This window comes from Tiliqua scincoides, chromosome 1 (assembly GCF_035046505.1).
Source record: "Tiliqua scincoides isolate rTilSci1 chromosome 1, rTilSci1.hap2, whole genome shotgun sequence".
Lineage (NCBI taxonomy): Eukaryota > Metazoa > Chordata > Lepidosauria > Squamata > Scincidae > Tiliqua > Tiliqua scincoides.
Genome location: NC_089821.1, coordinates 223,317,086 through 223,330,693, shown reverse-complemented (window position 1 = coordinate 223,330,693; position 13,608 = coordinate 223,317,086). Strand labels below are relative to the sequence as shown.

The following is a 13,608-nucleotide window of genomic DNA, read 5'->3' as shown; positions in this document are numbered from 1 at the left end:
CCAGAAGTGGCTTAACCAGAGGCAAGGGGAAACTTTTCCCCTTATCCCTTGGTAAGGGCTGCTGGCCCCTATGGGTCTCCTCGGATTTGTGCCACCTCTGGAGGTGGCACAAGTCCAAGGAGAGCGGAGTGGCTTGAAGCCACTCTGTTCTTCTCGGGAATGGGGGTTGGAATCCGGCATAACTGCCAGATCTTCCTCTCCCTGCCCACCCACCCCTGGGGCTGCCCACTGCTTGCCCTCCCCCCACCCAGGAATGCCTCCCTCTGGCCTCCTCTCCATCTCCCCCACACCTACCTTTTACTCTTGTGTCAGCCCAGCTGGGCCAATGCAAGACTTGGCTGGGAAGCTGCTATAGAGGCTGGATTCAACCTTCGTGTGTTGGTGCATTTCCTTGCGCTGACTCAGCTTCCTCATAAGGAGGCACAAACATGCCTTATGGCACGTTTGCAACCCCCCGGGCTGGTGCAAAGGACTTGCATTGGCCCAAGGTGCAGTTATGACTGCACCCTTAGTATAGTTACTGAACTGTGAATTGGGACTTTCCTGATTCACATCTCGTCTCTGCCATAAGCTCACTAAGTGATAAGCTCTCTCAGTCTCAGCTACAATATGGGAGTAGGAATACAGGCGGGCCCACATTATCTGGGGGCGTTCCATTCCAGGAACCCCCATGGATATTGAAACCTGAAGGTCTCAGGGGACTGTCTAATCCTCCAGAGGCGATTATCCACTGGTCTCAATTATGCCCAACATGGACCCTCTAGAGGCAACCAGAGATGTACTCTGGTTACTTCCAGAGGATGTTTTGACAGCCAGGGAGGCAGAGTGCACTCTCCCTGGCCCTCAGAACATCTTTCAGGAAAATAGGAAGTGACCTTCTAAGGTCTCCCTAAGGCAGTGGTTTTTAACCGCTGTGCCATGTCACACTGGTTTGCTGCGAGGCAGCCTCAGGTGTGCAGTGGGGCCAGAGGAGACAGGCACCAGCTGCAGGCACGGGGGAGAAGCTGCTGCTTTGACCCTCACGCGGCAGCCAGGGGAAAAAGGAGCAGCCGTGGCTGCTTTGCATCTCCTGCTGCTGATCGAGAGGAAGGCTGCAAATGAGAGGATCCTCATTTACCTGGGAGTAAGCCATTGAATATTATGGGGCTTACTTCTGAGTAGACACACCTAGGATTGGGTATAAAGTCCGCCCTGTGAGCTGATTGGGACGCCAGAGAGCCTGAAGGAGGTCTGCGGAGTGAGTGAGAAGGAGGGAGGCAGGAACAGGCAGGCAGGTCGGAAGGGAACGTGTCTGCTGAGGCCACCAGCCCACGAACTGGCTGGCCTGGCGAAGGGTCCACGAAAGTCCCTTTTCCTGCCACAGTTGCCTGCAACTACCCAAGGCGACCCTCCCTTCCTTGTTTTTCGCCTTTCAGAGGAAGGGCTTTGGGCCACAATCCTAAACACACTTACCTGGGAGTAAGCCCCATTGACTAATCTGTGGCTTACTTCTGAGTAGACACGCCTAGGATTGGGTATTAAGTCCAGGCAGAGAGGTTCGGAGTGAGAAATGAGGGAGGCAGGAGCAGGCAAGCAGGTAGGAAGCGAGAGAGTCTGCTGAGGCCACCAGCCCAAAACTGGCTGGCTAAAAGGGTCCTGGGTGCCACTGTTGCCTGCAACTCCCCAAAGCGACCCTCCCTGCCTTGTCTTTTGCTTTTTAGGGGAAGGGTGTTGGGCTACAATCCTATCCGCACTTACCTGGGAGTAAGCCCCATTGACTATATTGGGGCTTACTTCTGAGTAGTAAAGAAGTATTTTTCTTAAATACAGGAGCAGGCAATTGGCACTTCTCCCCACCCCACTCCCACCCACAGGCACATTCTACCCCCCCTCAAATCTCATAATCGCAGTTAGCACCTCTCTTACTGTCCCTCCCTTTGCTCCTCCGTATCTTTCCAAGGTCCAGAATCACTTTCCTCACATTCTCCCCCCCCACTCCAGCTGAATCCTGCACTTCTTTCAATCATTGCCCCTCACCCAACATCTCTTTCACTATGTGCTCAGTCTGACCTCTCTTTGCCAGTACTTTCTGGCATTACACTTTAATTCCTCCTTTCCAGAATCACATATACTCCAAACGTCATACTCTCCAAACTTCTTGTGAGTCTTTGGCTGCAATCCTAACCACGCTTTCCTGAGAGTAAGCCCCATTGAACAAAATTGGACTTACTTCTGAGTAGTCCTGGTTAGGATTGTGCCCTTTGTCATGTAATGATTTAATTGTATTAATTGTATTAATTAAAAATTAGTGTAATAATTAATGTAGTATTAATGTAAATTAATGTAAGAAGTATTAATGTAAATTAATGTAGTAATTTAATGTAAGTAAAAAAACTGGTAGTATGCCTTGACAATTTTAGTGCCTTGTCAGTGTGCCCAGAGCTGAAAAAAGCTGAAAATGGCTGCCCTAAGGCCTCAGCAGTGGCGTAGGTAATGATCATGTAGCCCAGTGCCAAGCTCGGAATGTTGCCCCGGAAGTGATGTCACAACTGGAAGTGATGTCACACCCGGGCTTTTTCAAAAGTGAAAAGGCATATATCTGCTACCTGGGGTCAAAGAAGATTTATAGCCCCCCCAGACAAAATCAAATTAAGTAAATAAATAAAAAGTTTGTCCCTGTTAGGTTAGAGACACTGTGTTGTGGTGAAGAGGGATGTTTATTCTCCTCTTGCTAAATATAAGAGGGGCACCTCTTGAACAACAATCAGGCCAGTTCTGAGTTAAGAAAATCCACTTTTTGTTCTATTAGGAAATTGTGTTTTCATTTTCTGGTTAATTGGCCGTAACGTTTGATAGAATACAGATATTCCAATGGGGTTTGTTTCATTGCATTCTACATTAAATTACCTTTCCAATGTTATATAACATTATGGTATTAATCATATACAGGTTGAGACTAATTATTCACGTGAGTTTTGTTCCAAGCACTCTTGTGGATGGCAAAAAACGCACTATAGCAAATCAATTTAAAAAAAAGTTTCTTTGCTCTGTTGATTTAAAAACAGCCTTGCTGACCTTCTGACTCTATGATAAGAGTCATTAAAAAGACAGTCCATAAACCAGTCCTTCTCCAAGAGCTTAGAAAGCTTCAGTCAGCCCCTCCCTTCACCAATGCAAAGCGATCTGGAGAGAGGAGGATTGATGGATTGTCAGCCAGCTGCCCTCTCTCTTTCTCATTAAGGAGGCTATTGTTAAAGGTCTGTTCAGTTTTTTAAACTGATTTTAAAGGTGTGCATTTTCCCCTTCTCCAGGGATCAGCACATTCCTTCTCATTTGCAGGGGCCATTCATGTTGAGTCAAATCCATGTATAGGCTAGACCTGTATATCAAGATTTTCAAAATTTTGGTCACTAGTGTCAAGCTCAGCTTGATGCCCCCTAAAGCCTGATGCCCAGTGCAACTGCTACCCCCTGCACCCCCTTAGCTACGCCACTCAGCCTCAGAACACCCTTTGGAGGCGACCAGAGCACAACTCCTGTTGCTTCTGGAGGGTCCATGTTGGGCCAAATTGGGACCTGCGGATGATCAAATCTGCAGGTTCCATACACACGATTAACGCAGGTCCCTGAACTTACTTACCCTGCAGGTTTGTTGTATTATCTTGCTATTTTTCTTATCTCTGAAGCAGTTTGCACACACAACAAGTGCTGTACAAGTGTTAAATATTTTTTATTGCTTTTGAGGGCAAAGGAAGTGTTCTTAAAGTGCAAAGATCCAGATATACCTTTGCAGAGTTCCTTGAAGGGTAAAATGGGTAAGAATCCTCTGAAGGCCTTCTCAAAAAGTTCTGACATGATGTAGCCCTGTTCTGAAGTTAAGCAGGGCTCTCGCTGGTCAGCATCTGGATGAATTAAGGCTTCAGAACTGCTTGAGTTCTTTGATGTAAGAAAGGTGGGGTGTAAATGTTCTCATCCAAATGCTCTTGACTGTGATGCCCTTGTCTCACTACTACCAAGAATGGTAATTCTGAAGGGTAGAAGGATGTAGGAACAATGAATTCGCCCAGCACAAAGCCCACAAGACTCTCCCTTTCTTTATGCCATCAGCATCAATCACCATGTTTTTAAAGGGCGTTCCTCTATAAGGTTCTGGAAGAAGTTCTTTCAGATGGATCACTTGTGAGAGTGTCCTTGTAAGTTTGTAAAATCCTTGTGACTCATTACACAGGCAGCAACATGCAGATCCAAGGCTCTTATTACTAGCCATTGACGGTTCTTCTCTGACATTACCTAGTAGCCTTTTTAATAGACTATGGATCCATAGTCATCTCCATGCACAATTTTTGCTTTACCATACAGCTTGGTGAAGAGTTTGGAGAATTCAAAAACTTCCTGTTCTCAACTTTTATGATTTTGCACTTGATCCTAATTAAGGTATTACCTGATTATGGATTTTGGATTTTTTTCTAATGAATCATTATGACTACCTATTATTTTTGAACAAATTTTATTCAGGATGCCAACCCAGTGAAATTTAATACTGGGATCATGACCTCAACCAGGACAGTCAGGCACAACCTCTGACTTTATACATGGGAACATGAACATAGCATCATCACATCTTCCCATCATTCCTCCCTTTTCTTGGTAGGAAAACTTTCAGAAAGCCCCTGGGATGGAGAGAGAAAGATAGATATTCCTTGCCTCTGGGAAGGCAGATCTGTGGAACTGTATCCAAGCTAGAGAATACTAGCAGCAAAGAAGGCTTCTTGCTGTTTTTTCTTGGTGGCAGCAGCTTGCCGTGTGTGAGTAGAAATTTGCATAACACATTCATAGTTTTTTTGGGGGAGTGATATGTAATACAAATCAGAGGACTTCTGTCAGAGTTGTGTGACATCTTCTAGGCACATTATTCTGTGTGCATACAAAAGGGCTCTTCAGCTCTCAGCTGCTATTCATGTGCAACATTTAACTTCCTCTGCCTCAGTTCTGATTGCACTATTACTTGATAAACAAAGTACTGTTGGAAGACCAATCCTGGAAAATGTGATTTTCATGTTTTTTCTTTGACATTGATGTTGTTAGCTTACTTGTTCTTGTCCTTTACAATCAAGTTATAAGTTCATGCTTTGAGAAACTGCAAATCTGTAAAATAGTGGTATATGTCTAATTTGTATTATGTTTTGGTAATTTTTAGTGCTAGTGTGGTGTACTGTGGTGACTTCGAGTTGGAAACTCTCTAGTTCAAAGCTTACCATAGCCCTGAGCTCACAGGATAGCTTTCAGCAAAAGGCTCTCCCTTAATCTTTCGAAGGAGGCTAATAATACTGGCTTCTCTTACAGGGTTGTTTTAAGGATTACTGAAATAATGTGTGTGAATTGCTTTGGAATACTTTGTAAATATGTTCCACTTTGTTGTCAGTTGTCTGTTTAATATTTATAATGCCAATAAAGGTTAACTAACTAACTAACTACTTTGTAAATACTATTAATTTACAATATAAATACCTATTATTATTTATTATTATTAGTGTTGAAACAAGTATGTTTGTTTTCTGTGAATTCTCAATGAGAAGCTGTAGTTAAGGAGTGGATAGTTCTGTCCCCAGCAGAACTAATTAACTCCTTTGTATTCAGTGTGTTTTCTGTTTGTGAAATCATGTAACTTAACTCCCTCTAGGCGCTTGGCTGCACTTGTTTCCGATGCACCTTTGAAAAATGTTTGTGTCATATTGCTTTCACATCCTGAAGATAGGAAGTGAATTTTTGAAATGTAGGCTTTAAAACTCAGGAAAATCTTGCATGCCAAGGCTCATAAAGTTATGAGAGATTCAAAACTGTATTTTTGAAATGCTAGCTACTGTGTTCTTACGACACTTGATTTGATCTCAGTGGCTGTGATCCTGCATTACTATGCATGTACAAGTTTATGGACACCGGTCGGATTTAAGCAAGGGTAAGAGAAGAGGGGACATGAGAATGTCTCTATGATGCATAACTGAAGTATTAAAATTTTGCCATGTCAGGATACTTTTATTATCTTCTGTTTTTTTTGTTCACTTTTGTTTGTTTATTGCTCTTGTAACACTGTTGTTGTTGGCTGCTATTATCCTTATTGTCTTTGAATTGACAGGCATGATTTTCATGATGTGCAAGATCCAAATATAAATATCCTAGCAAGTTTTTATTAAATGTGAGCAAGGCACAATTCATAGTATAAATGTGATTTTGGGCTTACTGAATATGAGGAATAAAATTGCCATAGAAATATGTTACTCAGAACAATTTGTCATACTTATCATTAAAGTACTACCTTGAAATGATAAAATGCCATTCCATTCACTATCTTTGTTACTTTTATCAGTCTTTAAAATCCAGTACTATAAGGATTATGCAATATTACAAAAGTAATACTACTAATTTCCTTAAGAACCACACACCCAAAACAGTATGTGGTACAGTAGTGCTACACTGAATGGTCTTAGGGCAGTGATTCCTAAACTGGTGGGTCACAACCCTCCAGACTGGGAAGCAGGCTGTGTCTGCTCCCTTAAGGGGTGAGGTGGGAGATGGCAGCGATGTGATCCCCAGGGTCATGCCGCTGCCAGGGACTGAAGGGGGATTTCACTTACCTCAGCCAGCATCAACCTCCAGGGGATGCCAGGAGCCCCTCTGCAGGGCTCCCAAAGTCTCAGGAAAGCTAAAAATAGTGATTGGAACTCATTTCCGGTTTTTTATTGTGAAACCGGAAGTGGGTTCTGATAGCTAATTTTAGCTTTCCTGAGGCTTAGGAAGCCCTGCAGAGGCGCTTGTGGGACTCCCCACACCCACTGGAGGCATTGGCTGAGGTAAGTGAAAACCCTCCTTCCGTTCCCGGCAGCAGCGTAAAGTTGCTGCCATCCCCCTCGCCTCAGCAAAGACATAGGTGGTTCCCAGCTTCCCTGTAGAAGTTTGGGAACCACTGTCTTAGGGTTCAGTTTTTGGCATGAGAACTGCAATTTTAGGAGGAGTGAAGGTTCCCACTGAAAGACAAATCACCCCTTATGAAAAATCAGTTTTTGCACTGAAGACTGCAAATTTCTTCTGCTCTTTTTACAAAGTGCTTTACTAAGAGAGGGGAATCCATTAATTGTGCAACTGAGCTTCTTTAAAGTGGTGATTGGCAAGTCCATAGCTCCGAGGGATACTGGACATTGGGGCCTACAGCTTAATGTGATTCTGTTTGCTTTCTCCTGCCTTCTCATTCCCAAAGTTGCTTCTGACACTACTTGTCCCTATATGTGAGGTTGCAAGTAGGGAAAATTTGTCAAAGACCATTCTTTGTAATGTCAGAATACATGGGTATGAACCAGAGATGGGCAAGTCCAGCACAGCTTGACTCCAGTCGTGTCTAGAGTCACTGCCCCTGCAACTTGACTCAAAATGGGTCATAATGGGGGCACTTTTTGAGTGACTGAGTCACCCCTTCATGACTTGTTAGGACTCAAGTAGAGTCGCCCTGCCCCCTTAAAAAAGTCAGCCACGAAGAAAACGGGGCTGCTGCCAGGCTGTGCGTGTGTGCCAGTGTTCACTTTAAAGATTCTCCTGCAGCCCTGTCCTATCTGTAAACAGGGAGGGAGGTAGTGGGAGGGACTGTAAGAGAGTTGGGACAGAAGTGGCAAGAGGAAGGAGGATCCCATGCAGCAGCTGCAAGGCTTACCAGGATGACCCAATTTTTGGCAGCTATACTCAGAAGTAGTTCCATTTGTGCCCACCATTCAATGACAGTTCCTCCCCCAAGTAACAACCCTGCAGAATAAATCATAATTGTTATAAAAGGCCTCCTTTTCCCCCCTCCCTGGGCTTCTGCAGCCAATCATAAGGCAAGAACGCCCTTGGGCTCCTCCTTCTGCCCTCCCTCAGCCAAAGATCATCAGTTCCTTCTTTCCTATCTGAGACTCTCTTCTGCCTCCCCCCTTCATTGCAAGAGGAAAACATTAACCCTTCCCTGCTTCATGGCTGGAACTCCATGAAGGCTTTCATGCTGCAAAAACAGTAAGCAAACACACCAAGACAGAGGCAGACTCGAATCTGCACGTGTGGGGATGAGTTCTGAGTTGGGGGACCCCTGACTTGAGTGTTTTGCCGAGTCTTCCATGCACATGACTCACAAGTCAGTGAGTCAGCAGAAAACATGAAAAACAGCATTTTCGTGACTCCAAGTCACCTGACTCAAGTTCCCATCCCTGTTAGGAATCTTGGCACACAGAACAGGTAGACCAGATTTGAAGTTTATGGTATGACATGTGAGACTCTTGTGTGATGCCCTTAACTTTATGAAGAACTGTTCTTTGGTTCTCCTTTCCTGGCAAAAAATAACATCAGAACCAGCCCTTCCTGCTACTGTTCAATCAGGAGATATGTTAGGTAAGGGCATGTCTTCATTATGCTATCAGAATAAGTAGGCTCCAGAAGTTGATTGCTGATTTTTTTTGTTTGGACTGCTTCAAAAATGGGAAGGGAGGAAACTGCATTTGAGCAATTCAAGAGCATCATCTGAGCTGAAATTTAGCCATGTTTTTCTTGCTATAATGTTCACCCAGTAAGACAGGGTGTGTAACCTCCTTAGGGGCTCATTTCTCTGGCTGATAGCATAGGCCAGAATATGCTTCCATTCACTTCTTCAGTCCCCTGGCAAATGACTGCAAAGGCATTCACTCATATAGTGGCTGGGTCAGACATCATGCAGGTTTAATCATGGTTTAGCATTGCTAGCATGAGCATAAGGCCTGCATGCGCTCCTCTCCTCTTTGCATCTGCAGGGAGGAAATTTGGCAATTTTTGATCTTGGTTTAAAATAGGGATTAGCTGTTGTGTCTGAACCCAGAAAATCCTAGCTTGTTCTAACCACAGAAATGGAGATTTAGCCCATGGTTTTGCTTGATATCCATTGTGCCTAAAATCATTGAAACAGTTGTTTCCCAGAGCAATACCATGTTCCCTCACAAGCTTACTTTTGATTTGATAGGTTGGATTTTCTAAAGTTGTTTTGTCTGTTATTTTAATTTCACATCCTCTTTTAGCTTTAGTCCTCGCATACATAGCTCAAGTTTACTTTCAAAATCTTTAAACTCATGGACTTTCAGATTTAGTCATACTATATTAGTTTCTCTTTATCACAGGCAGAACATTAGTTTACTTATTGCCAGTCTTATTACCCACCATTACAAATGATGCAGCTATGCTGACAGAGCGCTTGCTGCATCCAGGGGTGGGGAGGGGTGATCAGGAGGCCTTCAAAGGCAAGTAAAAATATTTTCTGCTTCCCTATGTGTAGGCCACCTTGTGGACTATGGGTCTTTTATTTCTATACTAGCTATGGGGGGGTTGGTTGGTTCAAAAGGGGGAGATAGGATCCTGGAGCCACTGAGATCCACCTCCTCTCTCCTCTGCCCATGACATAACCTTCTCTGCCAACCTACTGACACCAGTGGAGCCTCCAGGAATGCTGCCATGTGCACTATGCCTGTTATCATTTGCAGTAATGGCCCAAAGATGTATGGCAGTGGTCCAGTGGCGTAGCCGCAAAGGGCTTGTGCTGTTGGAATGCAACTTCTGGCATTCAAGGCACTGAAAATATTGGAGCCTTACTCTTGTTTTCCTTTGTGCATTTATTCTTTAGTCATCTTTCATGCAACATCTTACTGCTTGTTTCCGTTATACATTTGTTTACTCCCTTTTAATGAATGACTGTAGACTCTTCAGGCATTGCTGATTGTGTTTTTTAATACTCAGAAAGATAGCAGTAATACAAACAGTGATGTTCTTTTTTGCAGGTTTGACAGATGAAAAAGTGAAGGCCTATCTTTCTCTTCACCCCCAGGTACTGGATGAATTTGTGTCAGAAAGTGTAAGTGCTGAGACAGTAGAAAGATGGCTGAAAAGAAAGTACAACACAAAGGAAGGTAAGGCTATAATGCATCTTGGAAGAACTGAACAACCTTTTCTTAATGATTGGGCTGATTTTTGGAATGGTACTTCTCTGAGAACTCATTTCTGCACACGTAAAGGTACAGAGGTCACAGGGTAACAGGCCACACATTAACCTTGAGAAATTGTACATGATTAATCTCTCACAAACCCAAAAAGCTTATTTTTTTCATCTTATATTATCAGTTCTATATTATAGAACCAGCACAGATAATATACAGCTTCCTGGTTGGTTACCCAAACCTGGTATCAGAATAGTGAAGTTATCATTATGCAGCACATGACACAGCATTTTAAATACAGCAGTGTTGTTTTATTTCAACTTACTCATCTAGTTTGCAGTTTGGAAACAAATTTTCACAGATCTACATTTTAGTAGCAAGAGCTTCAATAAATTTCTATTAGTTAACACTATAACCAAGCATCATAGTTTATGTTCATGTTATCAAAGCCGCCTTTAGTGCTCCTTTCTGGAGTGGAAAGGCGGGATATCAGTTCTACTAATAATAAATAAAAAACAGATTTTGAGTGGAGTCCATGGTGCAGCTTTTGCCACTTTTGCAGCTTTAACTGCAAAAGGATGAGTAAATTGGGGCAAAAAATCAAAACTTCACATATAGGCTGATGGGTTCTGAACTGTCTGTGACAGATCAGGAGAGAGATCTTGGGGTGGTGGTGGACAGGTCGATGAAAGTGTCGACCCAATGTGCAGCGGCAGTGAAGAAGGCCAATTCTATGCATGGGATCATTAGAAAAGGTATTGAGAACAAAACAGCTAATATTGTAATGCCGTTGTACAAATCGGTGGTAAGGCCACACCTGGAGTATTGCGTCCAGTTCTGGTCGCCACATCTCAAAAAAGACATAGTGGAAATGGAAAAGGTGCAAAAGAGAGCGACTAAGATGATTACTGGGCTGGGGCACCTTCCTTATGAGGAAAGGCTACGGCGTTTGGGCCTCTTCAGCCTAGAAAAGAGACACCTGAGGGGGGACATGATTGAGACATACAAAATTATGCATGGGAAGGATAAAGTGGATAGAGAGATGCTCTTTACACTTTCACATAACACCAGAACCAGGGGACATCCGCTAAAATTGAGTGTTGGGAGAGTTAGGACAGACAAAAGAAAATATTTCTTTACTCAGCGTGTGGTTGGTCTGTGGAACTCCTTGCCACAGGATGTGGTGATGGCATCTGGCCTGGAAGCCTTTAAAAGGGGATTGGACAAGTTTCTGGAGGAAAAATCTGTTAGGCAGTGGTTCTCAAACTCTCTGGGAGAGTTTGAGAGCAACTAAGTTCTTGCGTGGGCGGGATGGGGGAGGCAGCAGGTATGTGGGAAGGCAGCGGCGCTAGCCCCAGGATTGTGCCTCTCAGGGGTGCTGCAGGGGCTTGGGCACGCAGCGGTCTCCCCGCACCCCCGGGAGGCTGCAGGGGCTTGGGCACGCAGCGGGCTCCCCGCACCCCCGGGAGGCTGCAGGGGCTTGGGTACGGGTACCCAAGCCCCTGCAGCCCCCCTGAGAGGCACAATCCTGGGGATAGCGCCGCTGCCTCCATCCTACCTCCAGGCTTTCCCCGCCCCTTAAGGGGGCGGGGCCAGGGCCCACAGGCTGGGGCGTCGCGATGCCCCAGTTTGAAATGCCCTGCATTATGGGTTACAAGCCATGATGTGTATGTGCAACCTCCTGATTTTAGAAATGGGCTATGTCAGAATGCCAGATGCAAGGAAGGGAACCAGGATGCAGGTCTCTTGTTATCTGGTGCATTTGGTGGCATTTGGTGGGCTGCTGTGAGATACAGGAAGCTGGACTAGATGGGCCTATGGCCTGATCCAGTGGGGCTGTTCTTGTTCTTAAATTTTCTGAAGTTTGAATCTGACATCAAGGACTAATATATGCTACCACCACCAAGATGTCACTTCTGATCTCTCAGGAAGCATAAATAAGTACAGGTCATGGAAGGAACATTATATGAGTCCCAAAGCCACTGCAGATATCATATCTTTTAGGTCAGCAGTTCCCAACCTGGGGTTTGCAACCCCTCTGGTACCACATTTTAAAAATCCTCTGCCCTTAAGGAGGATGGTGACTGGTGGAGACCCATAAGTGATTGTCACATCACTTATGCCACCATCACATAAGTGTTGGAAACCCGTCTCTTCGGGGTTCTCCCTGCTGCTGCTGACTACCGAGAAGTAAGAGAGGGGTTTTAATGGAGCTTCTTACCTCCCTTGTAGTCAGCAGTAGGGGTGGGGGAGAACTCAAACATGATGGGTACCATTATCTAAGGGTCCTCCAGAGGTTCCCAACCGTGTCTTAAAGGGACAGGAGGTTTTAGGTGCACTCCTAAGCCCCACTTCCTTGTTCCCTCCCAACACACAGTTTACTTGTGTATGCAGCATAATAATGCATTGCAAAGAATGGGAAGTTAATATGTGTGACATATATACCCATACAGCTCTGCCCTCTGTGAATCATGTAAATCGCTTTTATTCTTTTGAGCGCTGTGGGACTCCTCCATATGTGATGTTGCATTGTATTTGTCTGGATTGGGCCTACTGGTTTCATTCTAGCAATTTTACAGTTGCAGACCAATAGAACTGTATACCTGTGACTGAAATTACCACATACTCAACTTCAGCTTTTGGGTATCTGACAAACTGAGTAGTCATATAACTGGATTTTGAATAGTGAAAAACACATACTAAATACAGTTTTAGGAGCTTCTGAAATAATGTGGTGCATTACTAACTCTTTCAGTAACTTGCTGAAATTCTGGTATCTTCCTCCATTGTTGGAAAAGAAGTGGTGTGATAGGCTAGTAATAATTTCCCTCAATTATTATCAGATGCCCAGATGCTGCAAATAGGCTATTAAAATACCCCTGCTATACCCCTGCTGATTGGGTAAGAGGCACTTTTTCAAATGGGTGCTCCTTTTTTTAGCAGGGGGAGAGAAACTGGCCCATCTCACCCCAGCAATGTCTGTTCTGGTGGCTGTCTGCTGGTATTCTTTTGCATCTTTTTAGATTGTGAGTCCTTTTGGGACAGGGAGCCATTTAGTTATTTGATTTTTCTCTGTAAACCGCTTTGTGAACTTTTAGTTGAAAAGCAGTATATAAATACTGTTAATAATAATAATAAAATCAGATGCTACTTTTCTGTGCTCATGTTTTTGTATTTTTGTATAATGGAAAAATGCATTATGGCAGTGTTTCTCAAACTGTGGGTTGGGACCCACTAGGTGGGTCACGAGCCAATTTCAGGTGGGTCCCAATTCATTTCAATATTTTATTTTTAATATATTCGACTTGATGCTCCCATGGTATGTGACTGCATTTGGGGAAATGTTACAGACCTGCTTTTTAACAAGCTACTGTGTATATTCTTTTAACAATGACAGTAAATGGGACTTAATCCTGGGTCAGTGTGGGTAGCATTGTTAAAAATTTTCCTGCTTGTTGATGTCACTTCTGGCCATGACATCACTTCCTGTGGGTCATGACAAATTCTCATTGTGAAAAGTGGGTCCTGGTGCTAAATGTGCGAGAACCACTGTATTATGGAAAAACTGTGTTTACGTGAACAGTTTGAAAATACAGTCCATCCATCCTGTATTCACAGACTTGGTTTCTGTAGTTTCACGTATCCACAGTTCACAATTT

The 13,608-nt window shown here is 44.0% G+C and overlaps 1 protein-coding gene across 1 annotated transcript in view; it reads left to right on the top strand.

Annotated features, from left to right (window-relative positions):
- The window catches only part of PDE10A (phosphodiesterase 10A), a 147,073-nt gene that overhangs the window by 39,205 nt on the left and 94,260 nt on the right, over positions 1-13,608 (top strand). Inside the window, exon 2 of the mRNA XM_066611361.1 lies at positions 9,794-9,922. Within this exon, the coding sequence (XP_066467458.1) occupies positions 9,794-9,922 (129 nt within the window). The remainder of the gene's footprint in view (positions 1-9,793; positions 9,923-13,608) is intronic.